Source organism: Macaca thibetana, chromosome 16, assembly GCF_024542745.1.
Source record: "Macaca thibetana thibetana isolate TM-01 chromosome 16, ASM2454274v1, whole genome shotgun sequence".
NCBI lineage: Eukaryota > Metazoa > Chordata > Mammalia > Primates > Cercopithecidae > Macaca > Macaca thibetana.
The window spans coordinates 30,266,446-30,287,090 of NC_065593.1; the positions used below are offsets into that span (position 1 = coordinate 30,266,446).

Genomic DNA, 20,645 nt, shown 5'->3' on the forward strand with positions numbered 1-20,645 from the left:
GGAGGCAGAGGTTGCAGTGAGCTGAGATCTCATGCCTTTGCACTCCAGCCTGGGTGACAAGAGCAAAACTCCATCTCAAAAAAAATAAAAAAAAGAATTTAAATGTGTATGTACACCATGCACACACACACACACACACACACACACACACACACAAACTGCTTCATTTTCTCAAAATGTTTACATTTTTGAATACATAAAGACTGAATTATCTGAACACTGCTTCATCATGGAAATCTCAAAAAAGAAAAAAACAAAAACGAAAGATAAAAAAAAAAAAAAAAAGAAATCTCAATCCTCTTATTCCAGTGATGGATATGAGTCCTTATTTTACTGCTCTCGAGGAGTGATTTTGTTCCACTTTTTCAGAGGCTGCTCCACATGGTGGCAGCACTGCACCAGCACATACTAGATTCTCTTAGAAAAGAATGAATGCTTCCAAGGGGTTGTGCCTTAGTAGTTTTCTTGTAGCTCACTTCAGAAGGGCATCCTAGATTTGAAAGCACTAGAATATCTGCAGAAATGACTTTGAAATCTTCTAATATGAGAGATAAATGTTGATTGAGAGCTGAAAATTCTTGGTGTTATGTTGACCTCAAATCTGGTTCCTAGTGACACTGTGCCTTGCTGCAGGTAACAAAGCTTTACTATAGTTTTGTTTCCTGTCTTTTGAGGAGAATCACATACATCTTACTTTCCTACAGTTGTTTTACCATTTATAGTTTAGTTGAAGCTAACTTTTGATGAAATACTAGTTAAGAGAGAAAAGATGAATTTACAAGTAAAAAAATCTCACTCTATTAAGTCCTAGCTTTATGTTCATGTTGTTTAACTTACCCAAGTCTGTTTCCTTTTCTGGAAGATGAAGGTTACTATCTTAGAGAGTTGTTCGGATTATTAATTGAGCTTTTGCGTGAAAAGCGCCTTATAAAGTGCTTGGCTTATGGGAGCTCATAAGTGGTGGCTGCTACTGTAATTATGAAGTAGATATTAGGCAGAGGTTAGCATTGTTGCTACAATATTAATTTAAAAGGTTCTGATTCCTTTAATATTTGTACAGACTATCTGTTCCAAGGGAATTAGAGATAAACTTGTCGTCAGACGTGGACTTTATTAGTTCATTATTTTGAAGGTAAACCTCCATCCAGAATAAGGGAACATTTTAGAGCTATAGGGAAATAGCTTTCGTGATTTTTTTACAAATGTCATCAGTATATATTTGCAAAAAAATGTATATCTTTTTGGCATGTGACTTGTTTTAGTGAGATATGCACTTTTGAATGATAGTATTCTCTAGCTTTTTGCCCAAACATTAGGATTTTCCTTCCTTACTGTGGTTTTCTTTTTTGCTCTCAGAGACATTTAGGGGTATTCCAACTTCAGTTAACTTACATGTGTTAGAATTTGCAACTCCAGAGATGCTCTTGACAGCCCCACCACATGTGCTTTGCTTTTTGTTTTTATTTATTTTAAAAATTTGTATTTTATTTTTTGAGAGACACGGTCTTGCTCTGTTGCCCAGGCTGGTGTGCAATGGCTTGATCATAGCTCAATGCAGCCTCAGACTCCTGGGCTCAAGCAATCTTCCCGAGCAACTGGAACTACAGGCATATGCTACCATGCCCAGCTAATTTATTTTATTTTTTGTAGAGATGGGTCTTGTTTTGTTGCCCAGGTTGGTCTCAATTTCCTAGCTTAAAGCAGTCCTCCTGCCTCGGGCTCTCAAAGTACTGGGATTATAGGTGTGAGCCACCATGCCTGGTCTGCTTTTTGTTTTTTTGAGTTCAGTCCTCCTAAGTCCCTTTAGCTTACTGCCTAGCCCCTTTGATCTTCATCTTCCAGACCTTCTGTCACTTTCAGAGCTGCCCATGAGAATACCTACGCTTCCTTGTTCTGTCCTCTCTGCAAAAGTACAAACTGCTGAATTAGTAAAAAAAAAAAAAAAAAAAAAAAAATCATTTGTTAAGTGTTCTTCTGCACAAGCAGCATGCTCTCAGAATAGCTTCAATTCAGGCCAAGTATAATCTTTAGCAAAAGTTGTAGTTAAACTTCCAGCTTCTTTTAATTTGAACTTTTGCTTGAAAACCATTTTATGGGCCGGGCGCGGTGGCTCAAGCCTGTAATCCCAGCACTTTGGGAGGCCGAGACGGGCGGATCACGAGGTCAGGAGATCGAGACCATCCTGGCTGACACGGTGAAACCCCGTCTCTACTTTAAAAAATACAAAAAAACTAGCCGGGCGAGGTGGCGGCGCCTGTAGTCCCAGCTACTCGGGAGGCTGAGGCAGGAGAATGGCGTGAACCCGGGAGGCGGAGCTTGCAGTGAGCTGAGATCCGGCCACTGCACTCCAGCCTGGGCGGCAGAGCGAGACTCCGTCTCAAAAAAAAAAAAAAAAAAAAAAAGAAAACCATTTTATGAAAAATGACATTTTTCTTCTCAGAAAGCGGTATGTATTTTGACTATGTGCTAGCCAGCACGTAGACACAGCATGGGATTATGATAGGGGTTCTCAACCAGGAGTGATTCTACTCTCCAGGGAACATTTGGCGATGTCTGGTAACACCTTTTTTGGTTGTCAAACCTGATGGGAGGAGTGCTACTGGCATGTATTGGGTAGAGTCCAGGGATGTTTTCAACATCCTTCAGTGTACAATTCAGTCCCCCCACAACAAAGAATTATCCAGCAGTAAATGTCAGTAATGCCAAGGTTGTGAAACCCTGGATTATGGAAATAGCATTGAGGCTTTAGAGCCGGAATGGCTGCTGTTTGAGTCCTGGCTTGGCTGCTTACTAGAAATGTGGCTTTGAACAAGTTATTTAAAATGAGCTTCAGTTGTCTTATATGTAAAACTGAGGTAATAATGCCTATTTTAGCGAATTATTTTGAAGATGAAAGAATAATGTATTTAAAATTTTAAACTTTCCCTGATATATGGTAAGTGCTTAATAAACTGCAGCTATTCTTGAGGAATTGGCCTAACATTATGCACCTTCCGGTTGTTATAATCTTCATTTAGGCATTAGGAAGTTTACCTGTATGGTGATTCGTTGTCAACCTAAGATGATATTGAAAAATGCCATCTGTCTAGATCTCTTTCTAAGCTCAAGGAAGATTTTTGTTAGAATATATTTGGTATTCATGTAGGCTATGTTAAACTGTCTATTAAAGATAGGCCCAGAATGCATAGAAAAACTTAATGACTTCACTGAATTTAGTACTTAAATTATAGGATTGCTGTTATCCTTAAATATATATTAATAAGTAATGGTTATAAAATTAAAATATTATACATAAATGAAATTAAAAATGTATAGTACTTTTCATATCAAATGTCCATGAAGGAGTTAGAGCTGGTAGAATTTTAGGCATGTATGAGAATGTCAGTATGTGGTGAGCACTTGTTAAGAGTAACATTGAAGGTAATATATTCAGTCTGTATCTGAGTTCCCAAATGACTCACATTGTATTTCATATTAAAAAAGGAACTGCCGTTAATTTCTGCAGGATTGAATTTTGGGTAAGTGGAATCATTGGGGGCTGCTTTGATATGAAGCCAACTTCCCAGCTCTTGAATTTCCCACCAGTTGGTCTGAGTGTATTTCTGTCTCTACTTATAGAGAAAGCAAACACTTTTTGTTTTCCTTTTATACTGTGCTTTGTGGAAATCATTTTCTGTATATTTTCACTTTTAAAATATAATTTCATTGTTTTATATTATTACGAACTTAGGTTTTAAAAAATACCTCATTTTTTAGAGGAACAATTTTAAATTTATAGAAAAGTTACAAAGACAGTACAGAAAGTTTTCATATACCCTTCAGTCAATTTTAACTAATGCTAACATCTTACTTAACCATGGTACATTTGCCAAAACTGGGAAATTAGCATTGGGATGTTACTGTTGACCAAAGTACAATTTCACCAGTTTCAACACTAATGCCCTTTTGCTATTCCAGGATTCAGTCCGGAATACCAAATTGCATTAAGTCACTTCCTTTTATAATGTATCAATCTACTCTGTTTGAAGGTAGCTCAAAAACAGAAAAGTGTTTTAGAACCATGAAATGGCATTTTTCATCCAGTCACCATAGCATAGTGGTTGAAACTCAGACTCTAGAACCAAATAGACTTGGGTTTGTATCCTGGTTCTGCTATTTCTTAACCATGTGGTGTCTCTAAATTTTAGTATCCTCATCTACAAAGTGGAGATTACAAATAGTGCTACTATCATAGGATTGTTGTGAACATTAAAGGACAGAGGGCTTGCAAAGCACTTAATACTGGTCCTCATATGGAGTAAGCCCCTAATAATAACAAACACTTTTTTTTTTTTTTTTTTTTAATTTAGAGACAGTCTCACTCTGTCGTACAGGCTAGAGTGCAGTGGCACAATCTCGGCTCACTGCAACCTCCATCTCCTGGGCTCAAGTAATTCTTCCACTTCAGCCTCCTGAGTAGCTGGGAGCACAGGCACATGCCATCATGCCTGGCTAAGTTTTGTATTTTTAGTAGAGACAGGGTTTCACCATATTAGCCAGGCTGGTCTGGAATTCCTGACCTCAAGTGATCCACCTGCCTCAGCTTCCCAAAGTGCTGGGATTACAGGCGTGAGCCACCATGGCCAGCAGAAACGTATATTCTATATTGTACAGTGATTGTAGTGCCAGATATTAATAATTCTAAAAGGGTTAGTATTTTAGTGGCAAAATTTACTTTTTAATTTTATAAGATTAAAGTTTTAAGATTAAGATTAAAACTTTTAGGATGAAGAATTTTAAAGATTAAATTTTTTTAAGCTCTGAGGGCAATTTACCTACAAATGAAGCTAAATCTACTAATAGTATTACTTACTACTTTTACAGGGTAATTATTCAAGGGTGTACGTTTAAAGTAGTTCTTAACAGCAACTTCCTGAAAACTGGATCTGTTGTGTGTTGTTTTGGTAGTTTACCAGTAGATCAAGGCTCATTTGTCACTTTCCTTTAAGATGACCTCAAGGCTGTAATTTGGCTGGAGAATACTTTACTCTCAGAAATGGGGAGATCATAAGTGGTGTGATAATAAGTGTTTTATTTTGTTCAAGTTGCAGCTTGCTTTAATAAATTTTAGAGGCCATGGTCCAAATAACTGTGATGGTTAGGGGCATGCCTTTTGTTTGTTTATCGATATTTATTTGTAGTGTTTTGGCTTTGAGAGTACTTGAATTTTGCTAAATCATATCTTAAACCACTTAAGTAATGAACTTTATTTTTTGTAAACCTTGTTACCATGTAATCAAACTTTCTTTTCATAATGAGATGTGTTGACTCACTAGGTAGTTTACCTCTCATTCTAAGGAATAAGATGGGGAAAAAATGGAATATTCTAGATTGTAATGTAGCAGGCATATTGGCATTCTAGACAGTGTTTTGGATTAAAGTATAAGCTCTAAGTTGTACTTGTTTGACTGGTACTGCAGTCATTGTCTTCTTGCGGAGATAATAATGACGGAAACTCTCAGAACAAATATGTTGTCCTGTGCCTCACATGGCATTTGAGGTCATTCTATAAAGGAGATAGCAATATTTGAAACCATTGCTAATTTAGAAGAGAACAAAAATATGTAAACCACCTGTGTATTTCCTCATAATAATTTTGGTCAGTTATTCTGCTTTCACTTTATTCAAGTCTTCAGGGATACCAGCCAAAATAATTGTAAATTGAGCAGAAAAACTGAAGCATAAATCTGTTCATAGTGTGTGACCTTGAAGGTCATTGCTGGAAGTCAAAGTCCTGTAAATAGTAATTTACTTAGCAGGAAGAAGTCACTGAACTGGAAAGTGGTAAGTTTCTTAGGTTCCAAGGCCACGAAAATGAGTGAAATTAGAGTGCAGGGTGAAAATCATTTAAAGGGACAGGGAAATGGGTGAGAGATTCCTCATAAGTGAGCTTATGTATGTGATATTCCACTCCCAGTTTAAATCTAGATTTCCTTTGAGAGTCTTTTTTTTTTACAGGGTCATTTTTATTCTAACCATACCTACTGTACCAGCTCACTCCTTCTTTAACAAAATGAGGTCAAATTTATTATCCTCAACTGCTGCATGTAAGATAGGTATAGATCATAAATCATATTTTATAGCTAGGTAGTAAATCTTTGCCTCTTTAAGTACTGTCAGGATATGATTATCTCTGAAATATATAAAGTAGGATACATTTTTCTCCTTGTATATAAATCTACATGTCACCTTTGCTGGAAATAATGCTTGGATTATATTATCCTCCCCTACTCTGAATCTTTCCCTTCCCTTAGTTGAAGTTCACAAGTCTTGGAAGCTCTATAAATGCTGGAGACCAAGTATTAGTACTCAGACACTGGAATCAGATGCAGACCTTGAGTTCAGATTCAAGCAGGAATCCCTTTCTGGCTGTGTTGACCCTAAGCAAGTCACTGAACTTCTCTAAGCCAGTTTTGTTATCTGTAATAGGTGGCTTTTAGTAGCAGCTACTTCACAGTTGTTATGAGGATTAATAGCACAAAGTAAATGTTCAATACATTTTAGCTATTCCAGTTTATCTCTGTAAAACTCATTCTGTTAGTGTAATGTAAGTAAAAATACAAATTGCTTATCTTTAAAAATTCAGGCTGAGTATGGTGGTTCACACCTGTAGTATTAGCACTTTGGGAGGCCAAAGTAGGAAGATTGCCTGAGGCCAGGGGTTTGAGAGCAGCCTGGGCAACGTAGCGAGACCCTGTTTCTATTTAAAAAAAAAAATCAGCAGACTCCACAGGTCCATAAGGAAATAATCATATTGAAGAGAGGTCTGTAATTAAGGCAGAGAAAGATTTGTCTAGGATTGAGTATGATTTTACACATCTACATATGTTGCTTTTATATATATGTTTGTGTTTAATATCTGTGTCTGTAAAGTATACATAATTGGGTTAGCTCTTTGAGGAGATATGAGGGGTGGGGAATGTTTAGTTGCAGTCTCTCCAAGAATAGAATTTACCATAATTGGGAGGCAAGATGAATAAAGGATTTTTTTTAGTTTTTTATTTTTATTGTTATTTTTATTTTTTTTGGAGACATAGTCTCATTCTGTCGTCCAGGCTGGAGTGCAATGGTGTGATCTTGGCTCACTGCATCCTCTGCCTCCCATGTTCAAGTGATTCTCGTGCCTCAGCCTCCCGAGTAGCTGGGATTACAGGTATGCACCACCATGCCTGGCTAATTTTTGGTATTTTAATTAGAGACAGGGTTTCCCCATGTTGGCCAGGCTGATACCAGCTTCTGGCCTCAAGTGATCCACCTGTTTCAGCCTCCCAAAGTGCTGGGATTACAGGTGTGAACCACCATGCCTGGCCAAGGATTTATTTTTTTTAATGCTGCAGATGTGTCCCTTTGTAATCTAGATGCCAACTTTTTATAAATCAACTTGTGCTGAGGAACCTCTCTTAAGAAACCCTATTTGTAGGCCAGGTACCGTATGGTGGCTCACACCTGTAATCTCAGCACTTTGGGAGGCCAAGGTGGGAGGACTGCATGAGGCCAGGAATTTGAGACCAGCCTGGACAACATAGGGAGACCCCTGTCTCTACCAAAAAAAAAAAAAAAATTAGGCAGGCATGGTGGCATGCACTGTAGTCCCATCTGCTAGTTCAAGATTACAGTGAACTATATGATTATGCCACCACACTCTAGCCTGGGTGACAGGCAAGACCCTGTCTCTTAAAACCAACTAACCAAACAAACCCCAAGGAAATTCTATTTAAAAATTAATTTTTAAAGCAAAACTTTTTCTAGAAACTCCCTTTTTTGGCTGGGTATGGTGGCTCACATCTGTAATCCCAGCATTTTAGGAGGCCAAACTGGGAGGATTACTTGAGACCAGGAGTTCAAGACCAGCCTGGGCAATATAGCCAGACCCCATCTCTAAAAAAGTAATTAAGAAACTTGACTGGGTGTGGTGGTGCAAGCCTGTAGTCCTAGCTACTCAGGAGTCTGAGGTGGAAGGATCACTTGAGTCCAGGAGTTTGAGATTACAGTGAGCTGTGATCAGTGCCACTGCATTCCAGCCTGGGCAACAGAGTGAGACCCTGTCTCTTTAAAAAAAATACAATTTTTTTTCTTGGAAACTCTAATTTTTCTGAAATGGTAGTTAAAAGACCATCGTTCTCTTTGTGTCAGTATTTCCTAAGAGAAATGCCAATTTTCTGTCAGGAGAAGTGTTACCCATAGTTGTGTTAACAGTTCTAAATCAAAGTAATAGTTCAAATGAAAGAAGCACACCTGTATCTTAGTATACAGGCGAGTCAAGGCAGTTATTGTAAGGGTTACATTTGTACTTTGTGATATTATTGTCTAGAGAAGACTGGAGGAAGAGGAAGTAAATCTTAAGTTTCAGTCTATTATTTTTAAAGTTTATTTAAAAAACTAAACAATATAGTACAGAATTCCAAAGAAACAGTATAAACATTGACAAGTGAGTTGTCCTGTACACTCTAGCCACCCAGTTGCTGTCTCAAAGTCAGTCTTTTTCTTTAGCTACTTTAGATTCAGTGTGACTGGTTTATTTTAAGTTTTCATTGAAGAGTGAGAGAAACTTGGCTTACGGACCAGGAAAACTGAGAGCGCTGCCTGGTGAGCCTGCCTCAGTATGTTGCTGAAAATGTAGCAGTCTGACTGTGGAGATTAGGAAATGAAAGTGTAGAGATAGGATGGAAGGAACTTAAAGAAATTTTAGAGAAACATTAGAGTTTCAGTATAGAGGGATAGGATAGCATCTCCTCTGGACGGTCACTATTTGGCAGTGATCTCTTTTTCTTTACAGGCTTTGCTAAACAATCCTCTAATCTGATCTTTCTGGATCCTTAATTTAGACAGACTTTTCACCATTTTGTTTCTTGTTTTAATGTGATGATAAGTGGCAATTGCCTATTTAAACATCAGACCATACACTTCATTAGGTGCATTATGCACTTGGTTTAATTTCTAGTTGCCTATAATAACAGGATTTCCAATTGCTCATTCTGTTTAGTATCCTTCTGTTCTTTTTCTCCCCATTGCAGTTTTTAATTCTCCCCATTCTCTCGTTTTCTTTGTCTGTGTTTCCTATTACTAGACCTTATATTTAATCTTTTTGTTTTTTTTTTAAATGAGAAGAGTTTCACTGACATAAGTGGTCATTTATTTCAGACAACTGGTAACCAAGACTGGGTGTGTGTTGGCATCTATAGATCGAAACAGGCATCTGGCCTTCTGATATGATACTTTGATCCTTTAGACTATAATAAGGTCAACTAAGTACATTGTGCAAGGGAAATAAAATATCTTCCCTGCACGTGAAGCACATAGAAGGGATTATTATTTCTCTCTTTATGGCTTTTCTCATGCTTGATAATAGAGTTAGCAAACAAAAATTAAGTCAGGAAAGAGCCTCACACATGTTACCATCCAGTAGGCAGGCTAGATGAGTTTTCCTGATTTGTCTTAACAAGAATAAAATAGTGTATCTGTAACCATATTTACCAAGTGAGTCTTTGATTTTTCATCTTAGCATCTTTGTTCTGATCACCAAAGTATAGCTTGAGATGATTGCACTTGTGGCATCGTTATCCTTTACATAATAATGGATATTATTGTAAGTATATTTGTTAAATAAATCACATTCTCTAGACATTTATCTTCCAGATAAAATCATATGCTGGGATAATCTGAAGATTACACAGATAATGTGAATACTAAAATCAATCGCTAGATTGTAGTCATTATGTTTCTTCCCTTGCTAACAAAATGATAATCATACAATTCTTCATTTCTCAAGGTTTTATTAAGGGACTTCAGGAAGAACTAACTGGTTTTACATTTTTGAGACTCTTTCCAATATATATAATTGCTGAAGCTGTCTCCTATCATGTCTCATTCATACTTGGAGAATATTTATTTATTTATTTTATTTTTGAGATGGAGTCTCGCTCTGTCGCCCTAGCTGGAGTGCAGTGGCATGATCTTCACTCACTGCAACCTTCACCTCCCAGGTTCAAACAATTCTCCTGCCTAAGCCTCCTGAGTAGCTGGAATTACAGGCACACACCACCATGCCCGGCTAATTTTTTGTATTTTTAGTAGAGACAAGGTTTCACCATGTTGGCCAGGCTGGTCTCGAACTCCTAACCTAAGTGATCCACCCACCTCAGCCTTCCAAAGTGTTGGGATTACAGGCGTGAGCCACCACGCCCAGCCAACTTATACTTGGAGAGTATTTATATTCAGCCTCACTTTGCTAATCTTTAGTCAGCAACTGGGAGCCTCACTGCAAAACATGGTCTTAAGTTTACTTGTATAGGGCCACAATATATAGTATTTTGTATGTATGCATGGTTTTTTTTTTTTTAGTATGTTTGCAACTTTTAAATGATTTTAGATGTTCTTCCGTTGTAGATTTCTTAGAATTAATTTGTAATTTTGATAAAGTGTTGACTTTTCTTCCTGCAGCTAAATGGATTCCCAGATCTGTGAGTCAGGATACAAGTGTACTTTCTAGTGTAAGGTAGCAATTTTTCACCCGGGCACGGTGGCTCACGCCTGTAATCCCATCACTTTGGGAGTCTGAGGCGGGCAGATCACCTAGGGTCAGGGGTTCAAGACCAGCCTGGCCAACATGGCAAAACCCCATTTCTACTAAAAATACAATAATTAGCTGGGCATGGTGGCGTGCACCTGTCGTCCCAGCTACGTGGGAGGCTGAGGTGGGAAAATCCCTTAAACCTAGTAGACGGAGGTTACGGTGAGCCGAGATACACCATCACACTTCAACCTGAGCAACAGAGCAAGACTGTCTCAAAAAAAAAAAAAAAAAACAGGGTAGCAATTTTTCATTTACCCTACCCAGAAAGAAGGATACATTTGAAATACTGTATTTCATTGAATCTTTAATGCCACTGATTATAAGATGTATTATTATTTTCTGTATTACTAAGAAAGAAAAATGCTTCCTATTGAACTGACAGGCCATTGATTATAAAATGCAACCCAGTTTCAAAGATGTTAATGTGAAAAACTATAGCTTACACTTGATGAATTATGGTAATATAACCAACCACCTTAAATTTACATAAGACTTTGTAGAAAGCACTTATACATATGTCATCTGGTTTTATCCTCAAACTGAAACTAATCTGTGAGGTGGACTAAATTATCTCATTTTCAGATGGAAAAACTGAGTTTCACAGAGATTACATATTCTCTCAGCATTGTATACTAGTGAACTAGGGTCTCAGGCCCACATATTCTTACTCTAAGACTTGTGGCATGATTGATGGTGTCACCTCCCCCAAACCCATACAGCTACACAACTATACAATTATTTGGCCTAAATTTTTCTCTCTGTTGCCTAATGTACGTATTTCATATTTAGACTTCGCCCTTTTTCATATGCTGTTCACATGTCTTGATTTTGAAAGTTTTGAGTGCCGTTAACATGGTTAATGTATGTTTTACTATTAAATAATGTGTGACTCTGCTAATATATGAATTGTTTTAATTCAGGGTTGCCTTACCACTATATATAATATCATTGGTGGTTTAATATATGTTTTGAAGTGGTTTATTTGTTTCTATCTGACTAGGTAAAATGTTCAGGAATGGTTATGAATTGAGATCCGTGAAGTGATCCAGAGAAGGCTGATTAAGTGTTTGTCTGTAGCTGTACTGTTCTTGGTGAATCAAGGTCATATCCCCTTCTTTTCCAGGTGGTGGCTAATGCCGTAGCAGCATTATCTGAAATCAGTGAGTCTCACCCAAACAGCAACTTACTTGATCTGAACCCGCAGAACATTAATAAGCTGCTGACAGCCCTAAATGAGTGCACTGAATGGGGCCAGATTTTCATCCTGGACTGCCTGTCTAATTACAACCCTAAAGATGATCGGGAGGCTCAGAGGTCAGTCTGTTTTCCTGGCTACTTTCTGATAGTCTTGCCTGATTCTGTAAGTTCTAGAGTCTGGTATTAGAATAAATCAGTTGAGGAAGGTCAGTGGCTTCTAGGGTAGATGTTGCTATCTCCAAGGTATTTTCTCATTGGATTTAGGAATATTTTAGGTGGTGGAATAAACTATGCAAAACTGTTTCTAAGAAATGTATGTTTTTCATACAGTTACTTCTGCTAAAATCTTTTTATTGTCTTACATCTCCCATGCAACAGTTCTTGGCCATTTGGCCAGCAAAGATTATTGAGTATCTCTCTTTGGAGTGACAGATTTGTCATTCTATTAGATACATAGAAAGTAGCTTCATATTAGTTATCGAGCTGACCTGTATGTATAATTCAGTATGAGAGAGAGTATGTTAAAGTCAGCAAAATATATCCTGCTTTCCATTAGATATGGAAACCATGTCAGTCTGAATTTGAAGATTTTAGAAGGCACACCTAGATTGTTCTGCTCAGCCTGTTACCATGTAATGTTGCAAATTTTCTTTAGTTATTAGAAATTGACTACTAAATTTCATCTACACATACATACATTTTAGTTTACAAAGTTGGAATTATCTCTAATTTTTATTGAGCATTTTGTATATGCAGGCACTGTACTAGGCAAAGTACTTCTGAAGAAATGTTGACTCTTCATTAAAGTTGGTATATTTTAATTATGGTAGATAAGAACTGGTCTGGCTGAAGCTGATTTCCAAGCTACTAGAATGTAAGTGATCTTCACTTATCTGGGAAATAGTCCCTCTAGACTGAACTAAAGCTCACTCTGATAGTTTCTTTCCATCATTGAAAGTACAAATACAGTCTGGAAATTACTGAGAATTACTATTTTCTTCTGTTGGCCATTGACATCACATTCATTCATTCACTCAGCAAATATTTATTAAGCGCATACTATGTGCTAGGCAGTATTCCTAGGCCCTGAGGATACAACAGTGAACAAAGTCATGGCCCTCTGGGATCACTTATTTGAAGGTTGGGGGTAGGAATATATAACATGTATAGATAGTATAATATATTATATGTATAGATAGTTTAATATGTAATATGTGAGATGGTGATAAGTACTAACAAGAAAGTAAAGTAGAGAGTGCCGTTATCTAAGAAATCTAAGAAATGCTGGACATTTGGGGGTTGGGGGGTTGTATTTTATTTTTAAAAGATGGCCAGGGAAGGCCTCACTGAGAAGGTGGCATTTGTATAAAGACCCAAAGGAAGTCAGGAATAGGAGGAAGAGAGAAACACCGCCTATTTATCTTGTTTCTTTAATACAGTAAGTTAGCTACTCGTGTTGCCCAAGCTATCAAAATTGGATTAATTTCTAAAGAACCCTCAACAGATAATTAAATATCTACCATTTTATGAGGCATGTAAGTGTAGGTGGCAGGGGCTGGGAGAGCAGGGAGATGGGAAAATATAGTAGTGGTGTCCTGCTATTTAAAAAACAAACCCTTTTCAGAGAGTCCCTTATTCTCATTATCCTCAAGACAGGAGATTGGATTGTTTTCCCTACCAACCTGCCTCCTTCTGTATCTTACAATGAAATCTTCAGCCATAACTGGGTTGCTGGCACTTCCTATGAAATAACTCTCAGAATGCTTAATTTGACTTCCTATAGGTTGAGTAGAAATGGGCTGAGAGGCAGGGAGCCCTAACATAATATGGGGAGACAAAGAGGACTATAAAACAAGAAGGTAAATGGTGTGAGCTCAAGTGTCTTGGGTAATGCTAGTTTCTTTCCAGTTTGAACATCCCTTATTGCTGGTTTTCTGAAGTCTTCTGATGTCCCTGCTCTGCCTGTAGTTTGCTGAGAATGAGGCTTCTGCATTGTCGGATCCCAGTTTTACCTAAGCATAGAGCTTTGACTTTTCTAACTAATTCTTGAATTTTTTGATACTTGGGCCATTAGACTCTGACATATTACCTTATAGAATGAATTCAGCAAAGAAATTATAATTCATGATATTAATTTTCATTCTTTGCCCTCAGCATATGTGAGCGGGTAACTCCCCGGCTATCCCATGCCAACTCAGCAGTGGTGCTTTCAGCAGTAAAAGTCCTAATGAAGTTTCTAGAATTGTTACCTAAGGATTCTGACTACTACAATATGCTGCTGAAGAAATTAGCCCCTCCACTTGTCACTTTGCTGTCTGGGGAGCCAGAAGTGCAGTATGTCGCCCTGAGGAACATCAACTTAATTGTCCAGAAAAGGTTGGAAAATAGTGAAGTGTTGATTAAAGTCTTTGTGATTTTGCATTAAGCTTAATAATGTTAATGTTAATTAGGCTAGTGTTAATCTCTTTTTAATATATGGAAATGAAAATGTTATATGGCAGAACAACTTGCTTGCCTAGCACCAGGAGGCTAACAGTTGATATCACAGTATTTCTATAATAAATGCCATGTGTTGCTGCACAGTCCAGTTTGTTTTCTGAAGGGTCTCTTTCTGATACACTGTCTAGTGCCTGGTTGATATGGTTCACGTTGTAGTTTAGAGCCAGATTGTTGTTCTTTTAGCAGTACTTCATGGCAACGTGTGCCCTGATGCTTAAAAAGGATAAAAATAATCTGCCAAGTGGAACTGATAAGAATAGAGGCATATAGAGGAAGTTTATGCATTTTTTTTTTTTTCCTGAGTGGAGCGAGAGGAGAGCAGAGAGGCACAGATTAAAGGTATTAATACAGTCTCAGAAGGGTGTATCAGTATATGCCTTCACCTTCCTTTCTTCTGTTTCTGTGTACCCTAGGCCTGAAATCTTGAAGCAGGAAATCAAAGTCTTCTTTGTGAAGTACAATGATCCCATCTATGTTAAACTAGAGAAGTTGGACATCATGATTCGTTTGGCATCTCAAGCCAACATTGCTCAGGTCAGACTTTATGCAGACTCAAGTTGATAATGATTTAGCTCTTAAGGTCTGGCCTTTAAAGAAGCTAGGCTGTGAGATTGCTATTTGAGAATCCTTAATGATTAACCACTTCCTCCATTTAACAGGTTCTGGCAGAACTGAAGGAATATGCCACAGAGGTAGATGTTGACTTTGTTCGAAAAGCTGTGCGGGCCATTGGACGGTGTGCCATCAAGGTGGAGGCAAGTGTCTGATGGTAGTTAGGATCATGTATTGGGGATTCTGAGAGTTCTCTTCACTTTTTTCTTTAAAATAATTTTTAAATTTATCAAACTAATAAAGCACACCATTTAAATGTTAAATAATTTTTGATGGAAAGCAGCTGTCTCTGGTCCCTCCCTTCCCTACCTAGACTCTCTTCTCAGAGGGAATAATTTTTTTTTTTTTTTTTTTTTTTTTTTTGAGACGGAGTCTCGCTGTGTCGCCCAGGCTGGAGTGCAGTGGTGCGATCTCGGCTCACTGCAAGCTCCGCCTCCCAGGTTCACGCCATTCTCCTGCCTCAGCCTCCCGAGTAGCTGGAACTACAGGCGCCCACCACTACGCCTGGCTAATTTTTTGTATTTTTAGTAGAGACAGGGTTTCACTATATTAGCCAGGATGGTCTTGATCTCCTGACCTCGTGATCCGCCCGTCTCGGCCTCCCAAAGTGCTGGGATTACAGGCCTGAGCCACCATGCCCAGCCTAACCAGTACTTTATAGCAACAAAAGGAGGCAGATGTGTGTCAGAGGATCTTCTATGAAATACCTGCTACTAATTGGCCTTCTTTGTTTTTTTCAATTTAGTGCTGCTTTATGTAGTTTCTGTTGATAAATCATTTAGTAGACTGGCTGTTACAGCAAGAAGTTAGCTGATCCTGGGTTCTATTCCTGGTTCTGCTAGCTCACTTGATTCAGATGTTTAATATGTTTGTTTCTCTTCATTGGAGAAATGGGAAGGTCTTTTTATTGGATCTTGATACGTTACATCTTTTTTATTACCACTATCACCACACATCACAACTTGTTTTTCTTTTCTTTTTACATTAACATATCTTACTAGCCGTGTACTTAGTATTAATATAGATAATTTTCAGAGAGATTTTGGTAGCCTAAGAGTAAGGTGGTTTTGTTCTCTTCACTAGTGTACATAGCCATCTCTTCTGTGAGACTGCCATTGTCTTATGACCTCTCTGACAAAGCTATAAACAGTAATACAAAAATTATATCTTATTCTGAAGTTAAGAGACTTTCTAGCCCTGGAATTACTAGAAAGTGTTCTCAAAGCATCTAGATTCCTCAAGACTGTTAGTCATGTATTGTGACTAATGGAAAGGTTCTCCATAGTCTTCTGGAAAAGACTTCTGATGACTTTCACTTCTTCCTTTGACTAAGCGTGCTTTGGTGGGAGTATGACAGGATGTGAGGAATGAGCTTTCTCAGGACACTTAAGGTCACCCTTCAGGAATCCTGTCTTATCTAGTGCTCTCATCTCAGATTACCCGGATTTACCTTAGAACTTTTCCTATAACTGTTTCAGCCATGAAGATTTTCAGTTTGGTTTCAGTTTGACAGAGTTGCCAAGCCAAACAGTTAATTGGGCCAGGAGAGGCCATGATTGCCTGTTTGCACTGACTCATCCATGGGACAAGAATCAGCAGCATAAGAATTGTAATGAACTTTCTGTATAGCTTTGGGAAGCAACAAGCTGTTGAGCAAATAAATAGCACTGAAAAAGCAATCCTATAGTACTATTTTTTGTTCAGTAACTTTTGCCTATTTCTTTCAGGGGTAAACATACTCCTGGTCCTTTTCAGTTTTAAAAAGGGTAGAGGTAAAGGCATTAGGTTAAGAGCAGGAGTTCTTCACTTCCTAGTCTTCTGTTTTTTTTGTGTTTACTATTTCTAATTTTTATATATTAGAATAAAATACTGGTTTGTGTGTCATTCTTAAAGACAAAAAATATATTTTTCCTATTAGGAAAACCATATTTGTTTACTATATAAAATTATAGAACAAGTTAAACAAAAAATAGAGTACCCCACCTCCCACGTCTTCTGTTTCACCTTCTCAGATATGCAGTGGACGTGATCTGGTAGACGTCATTTTATATCCTTGTTTATATAGTGTTCTATACAAAGATGTATTTTTTAATAAAAATGAAATCATTCCACAAATGCTATTTATTTACTTTGTTTTATACTCTACTTTTTTTTTTTTTTTTTTGGCATGCTCTATCATGGACATTGATCCAAGTTATAAAGAAAAATTTATGTCATCTTTAGTTTCTATAGACATAATGTGTGATTACTTGATAACTTACTGAATTTGTAACTTTATCCGTTATTATAGGACCTTAAAGTTGTTTCTACTCTTTTTCCAAATGTTGGTATAAGGAGTATCCTTGCAGCTAAATCTTTGAACTCTAGTTGAAGTGAACGTTTTTTCATAACAGTTATGCTTATTAGCCATTTGGGACTTGCTCACTCATGTCCTGTGCACCTTTTTCCGATATGTTATCTTTTCCACATTGTTGTTTTAAAGTCTTTTGTAATTGGGATGTTAACCCTTCTTTTAGTTAGCATTTGTTTTCTCAGTTTGTTGTCCTTTAGATTTCTTTTGCTCTCTTGATTCACAGAAGTTTAGATTTTTGTATCAACTTTTCTCAGTCAGTTTTTTTCCTCAGTGGCACACTTAGAAAATTGTGCTTCACCTAAAGTTATATAAAATTCACCTTTTTTTTTTTTTTTACTTCTATGGCAGTGATTTTGTCTTACGTGTTTTTTGGGGGGTGGATGGGGAAATGGAGTCTTGTCGCCCAAGCTGGAGTGCAGTGGCGCAATCTGAGCTCACTACAACCTCCGCCTCCCGGATTCAAACGATTCTCCTGCCTCAGCCTTCCAAGTAGCTGGGATTGCAGGCATGCACCACCATGCCTGGCTAATTTTTGTATTTTTAGTAGAAACAGGGTTTCACCATGTTGGCTATGCTGGTCTCGAACTCCTGACCTCACATGATCCACCCGCCTTGGCCTTCCAAAATGCTAGGATTATAGGTGTGAGCCACTGGGCCCAGCCCTTGTTTTATATGTTTAAGGGTAATTTTAATCAACCGGGAAATAATTTTAGTGAAAGATATGAGTAGAGTGGATCAAACACCAGAACACATTGTTCTTTCCTTACGAAATGTTGTCTTTATCATATATTGAATTTTGGATGTGTATTTCTGTTTCTGGACTTTTTGTATATACAATGATTGGATGTTTACTTGTGTTCCTCTGCCATACTGCTTTAACGGTAGTTTTTTTTTAATCAAAAGCAGTATGATTGAGATGATAATTTTCTTTGAAAATTAATATCCCTGACATAAATGTTTTTCAAATGTTATACATCATGAAGAACATCCTTTTATTTGTATTCATTTTAATGATAATACTAAGGATTTACTAAATATGAACTTTATATCAAACACTGTGCTAAGCACTTACTTGTATTACTAATTTATGGTAATTCAATGCTTACAGTGGCCCATATTCTACATACTACATAATTTATTAATATAACAATTATAATATTAATAAATATAGCATATTTAAATTTTTCCAACTGTTTTGCTGTTGCAATAACAGCAAAGGAGTTAGTAGCTGAAAATGAATAAAATAGAAAACATAAATAGAATCAGAAGAAGGACGAAACTACATAAAAGACTGCAGAATCGGCCGGACGCGGTGGCTAACACCTGTAATCCCAGCACTTTGGGAGGCCGAGGTGGGCAGATCACGAGGTCAGGAGATTGAGACTATCTGGTCAACGTGATGAAACCCTGTCTGTACTAAAAATACAAAAATTAGCTGGGCTTGGTGGCCCATACTTGTAATCCCAGCTACTCAGGAGGCTGAGACAGAATCTCTTGAACCAGGAAGTCGGAGGTTGCAGTGAGCTGAGATTGCGCCACTGCACTCAGCCTGGTGACAGAGCGAGACTGTCTCAAAAAAAAAAAAAAAAAAAAAAAAAAAAAAAAAAAAAAAAAAGGCTGCAGAATCATTTCATGGTACAACAGAACCATCCTATATATAACTTCATATAAATGATCTCAAGGTGTAATTTTATTTTTATTAAATTGCTTGTAGTGGTTTAGATTGTTATAGTACTTCTAAAGATTTTATTACAGAAATTTTCAGGTATACAATAAAGTAAAACTGAATAATGAGATCTTGTGTAGTCATCACCCATCTTGAACAAATACTGATGTTACTGTTTCTGTTTTATCTTCTCCCTCTTCCTCTTCCTTCAGGTGGGTGGGATGCTAATACAAGTCCCATATATCATCTTACTCAAGTAGTCCAGTGTGTATATCTAAGAGACAAGATACTTTAAAAAATATATTATCACATTACCATGCCCAGCAACTAACAATAATTATTAATTTTATTGAATACTCAGTCCGTGTTCAATTGTCCCTAATTATGTAAAAACGTCTTTTTTACAATTTGTTTGTGCAAATGAAAATCTAAATACGGTCTAGGCTAGGCGCAGTGGCTCACACCTGTAACGCTAGCACTTTGGGAGGCCAAGGTGGGCGGATGGATCACTTGAGGCCAGGAGTTCGAGACCAGCCTGGCCAACACGGTGAAACCCTGTCTCTACTAAAAATACAAAAATTAGCCGGGCGTGGTGGTGCACGCCTGTAATCCCAGCTACTCAGGAGGCTGAGGCAGGAGAAACACTTGAACCTGGGAGACAGAGGTTGCAGTGAGCCAAGATCATGCCACTGCATTCCAGCCTGGGCAACAGAGTGAGACCGTATCTCAGGTCTGCACATTGCATTTGAATAATATGTCTCTTAAGCCTTTTTACTTACTTATTTTGGTGCCAGATATTGAAGGAACTGGGTCATTAGGCTTATAGAATTTCCCAGAGTCTGGATTTGGCTGGTTGTATCTTAGTGATGCTATTCTATCTATTCCTCCATCCTCTTTAGATAATTAAATCTGGAGGCTTGGTAATTTTCTTGTTCAGAATTTTTAGCAAGAATACCTATTAGGTGATTCGCTGTACTTCGTGTTATATCTTATCAGGAGGCATATAATGGGGTGACCCATTATAGTACATTGTAATATATGACAGGCTGGTCCTTGACTTTTAGGATCTCTGTTCTGGTATCTCTCTCTTTAAAAAATGATCACTTATAGTTTCTGCACATTTGTTTTTTCACTTGTGTTCTCTCATATTATCTTCATTAATAAAAGATTAACAGATAAAACTCCATTTTATAGATTAATTGTAGGCTATGGAAAATTGTTGTTTATCTAATGCCATAGACTTTTAAGTTTCATAGCCCCAAAATTGGTAAATTGTCGAGTACTACAGTACTTTGGAGTTTTTTGGATCACGCGTAACTTTGAAAATGTAATAGAAGTTGTAGACCCACTCACTGGAAAATATGCTTGACAGCTCCTACAAAATTGGGCGATTTCATTTCAATAGGTTTAAAGACACCCTCTACTATCTCCACTCATCCATGAACTTCAGTTAAAGACCTCCTACTTTGGCTTATTCTTTAATTCTTATTCTTTCCTCCTATGATGGCTTATTCTTCTTATTTCTATCTCCTGGCTGTCCAAGATGGGTGTGTGTGTTTCTCTGTTTCTGGACTTTTTGTATATACAGTGATTGGATGTCACTCCTACTCCTCTGCCATACTACTGTCATGGTAGTTTTTTTTGGTGGGGTTGGGGGCGTAGTCTCGCTCTGTCAGCCAGGCTGTAGTGCAGTGGCACGATCTCAG

The 20,645-nt window shown here is 37.6% G+C and overlaps 2 protein-coding genes across 8 annotated transcripts in view; both read left to right on the plus strand.

Annotated features, from left to right (window-relative positions):
- TAF15 (TATA-box binding protein associated factor 15) overlaps nucleotides 1-20,645 on the plus strand; it is a 345,012-nt gene that overhangs the window by 110,301 nt on the left and 214,066 nt on the right. The gene's annotated exons all lie outside the window — the stretch shown is intronic.
- The window catches only part of AP2B1 (adaptor related protein complex 2 subunit beta 1), a 139,095-nt gene that overhangs the window by 25,886 nt on the left and 92,564 nt on the right, over nucleotides 1-20,645 (plus strand). For all 7 annotated transcript variants that reach the window (XM_050764901.1, XM_050764902.1, XM_050764907.1 and 4 more), the window contains exons 6-9: nucleotides 11,736-11,926; nucleotides 13,964-14,185; nucleotides 14,722-14,842; nucleotides 14,968-15,063. In XM_050764901.1, the coding sequence (XP_050620858.1) occupies nucleotides 11,736-11,926; nucleotides 13,964-14,185; nucleotides 14,722-14,842; nucleotides 14,968-15,063 (630 nt within the window). The remainder of the gene's footprint in view (nucleotides 1-11,735; nucleotides 11,927-13,963; nucleotides 14,186-14,721; nucleotides 14,843-14,967; nucleotides 15,064-20,645) is intronic.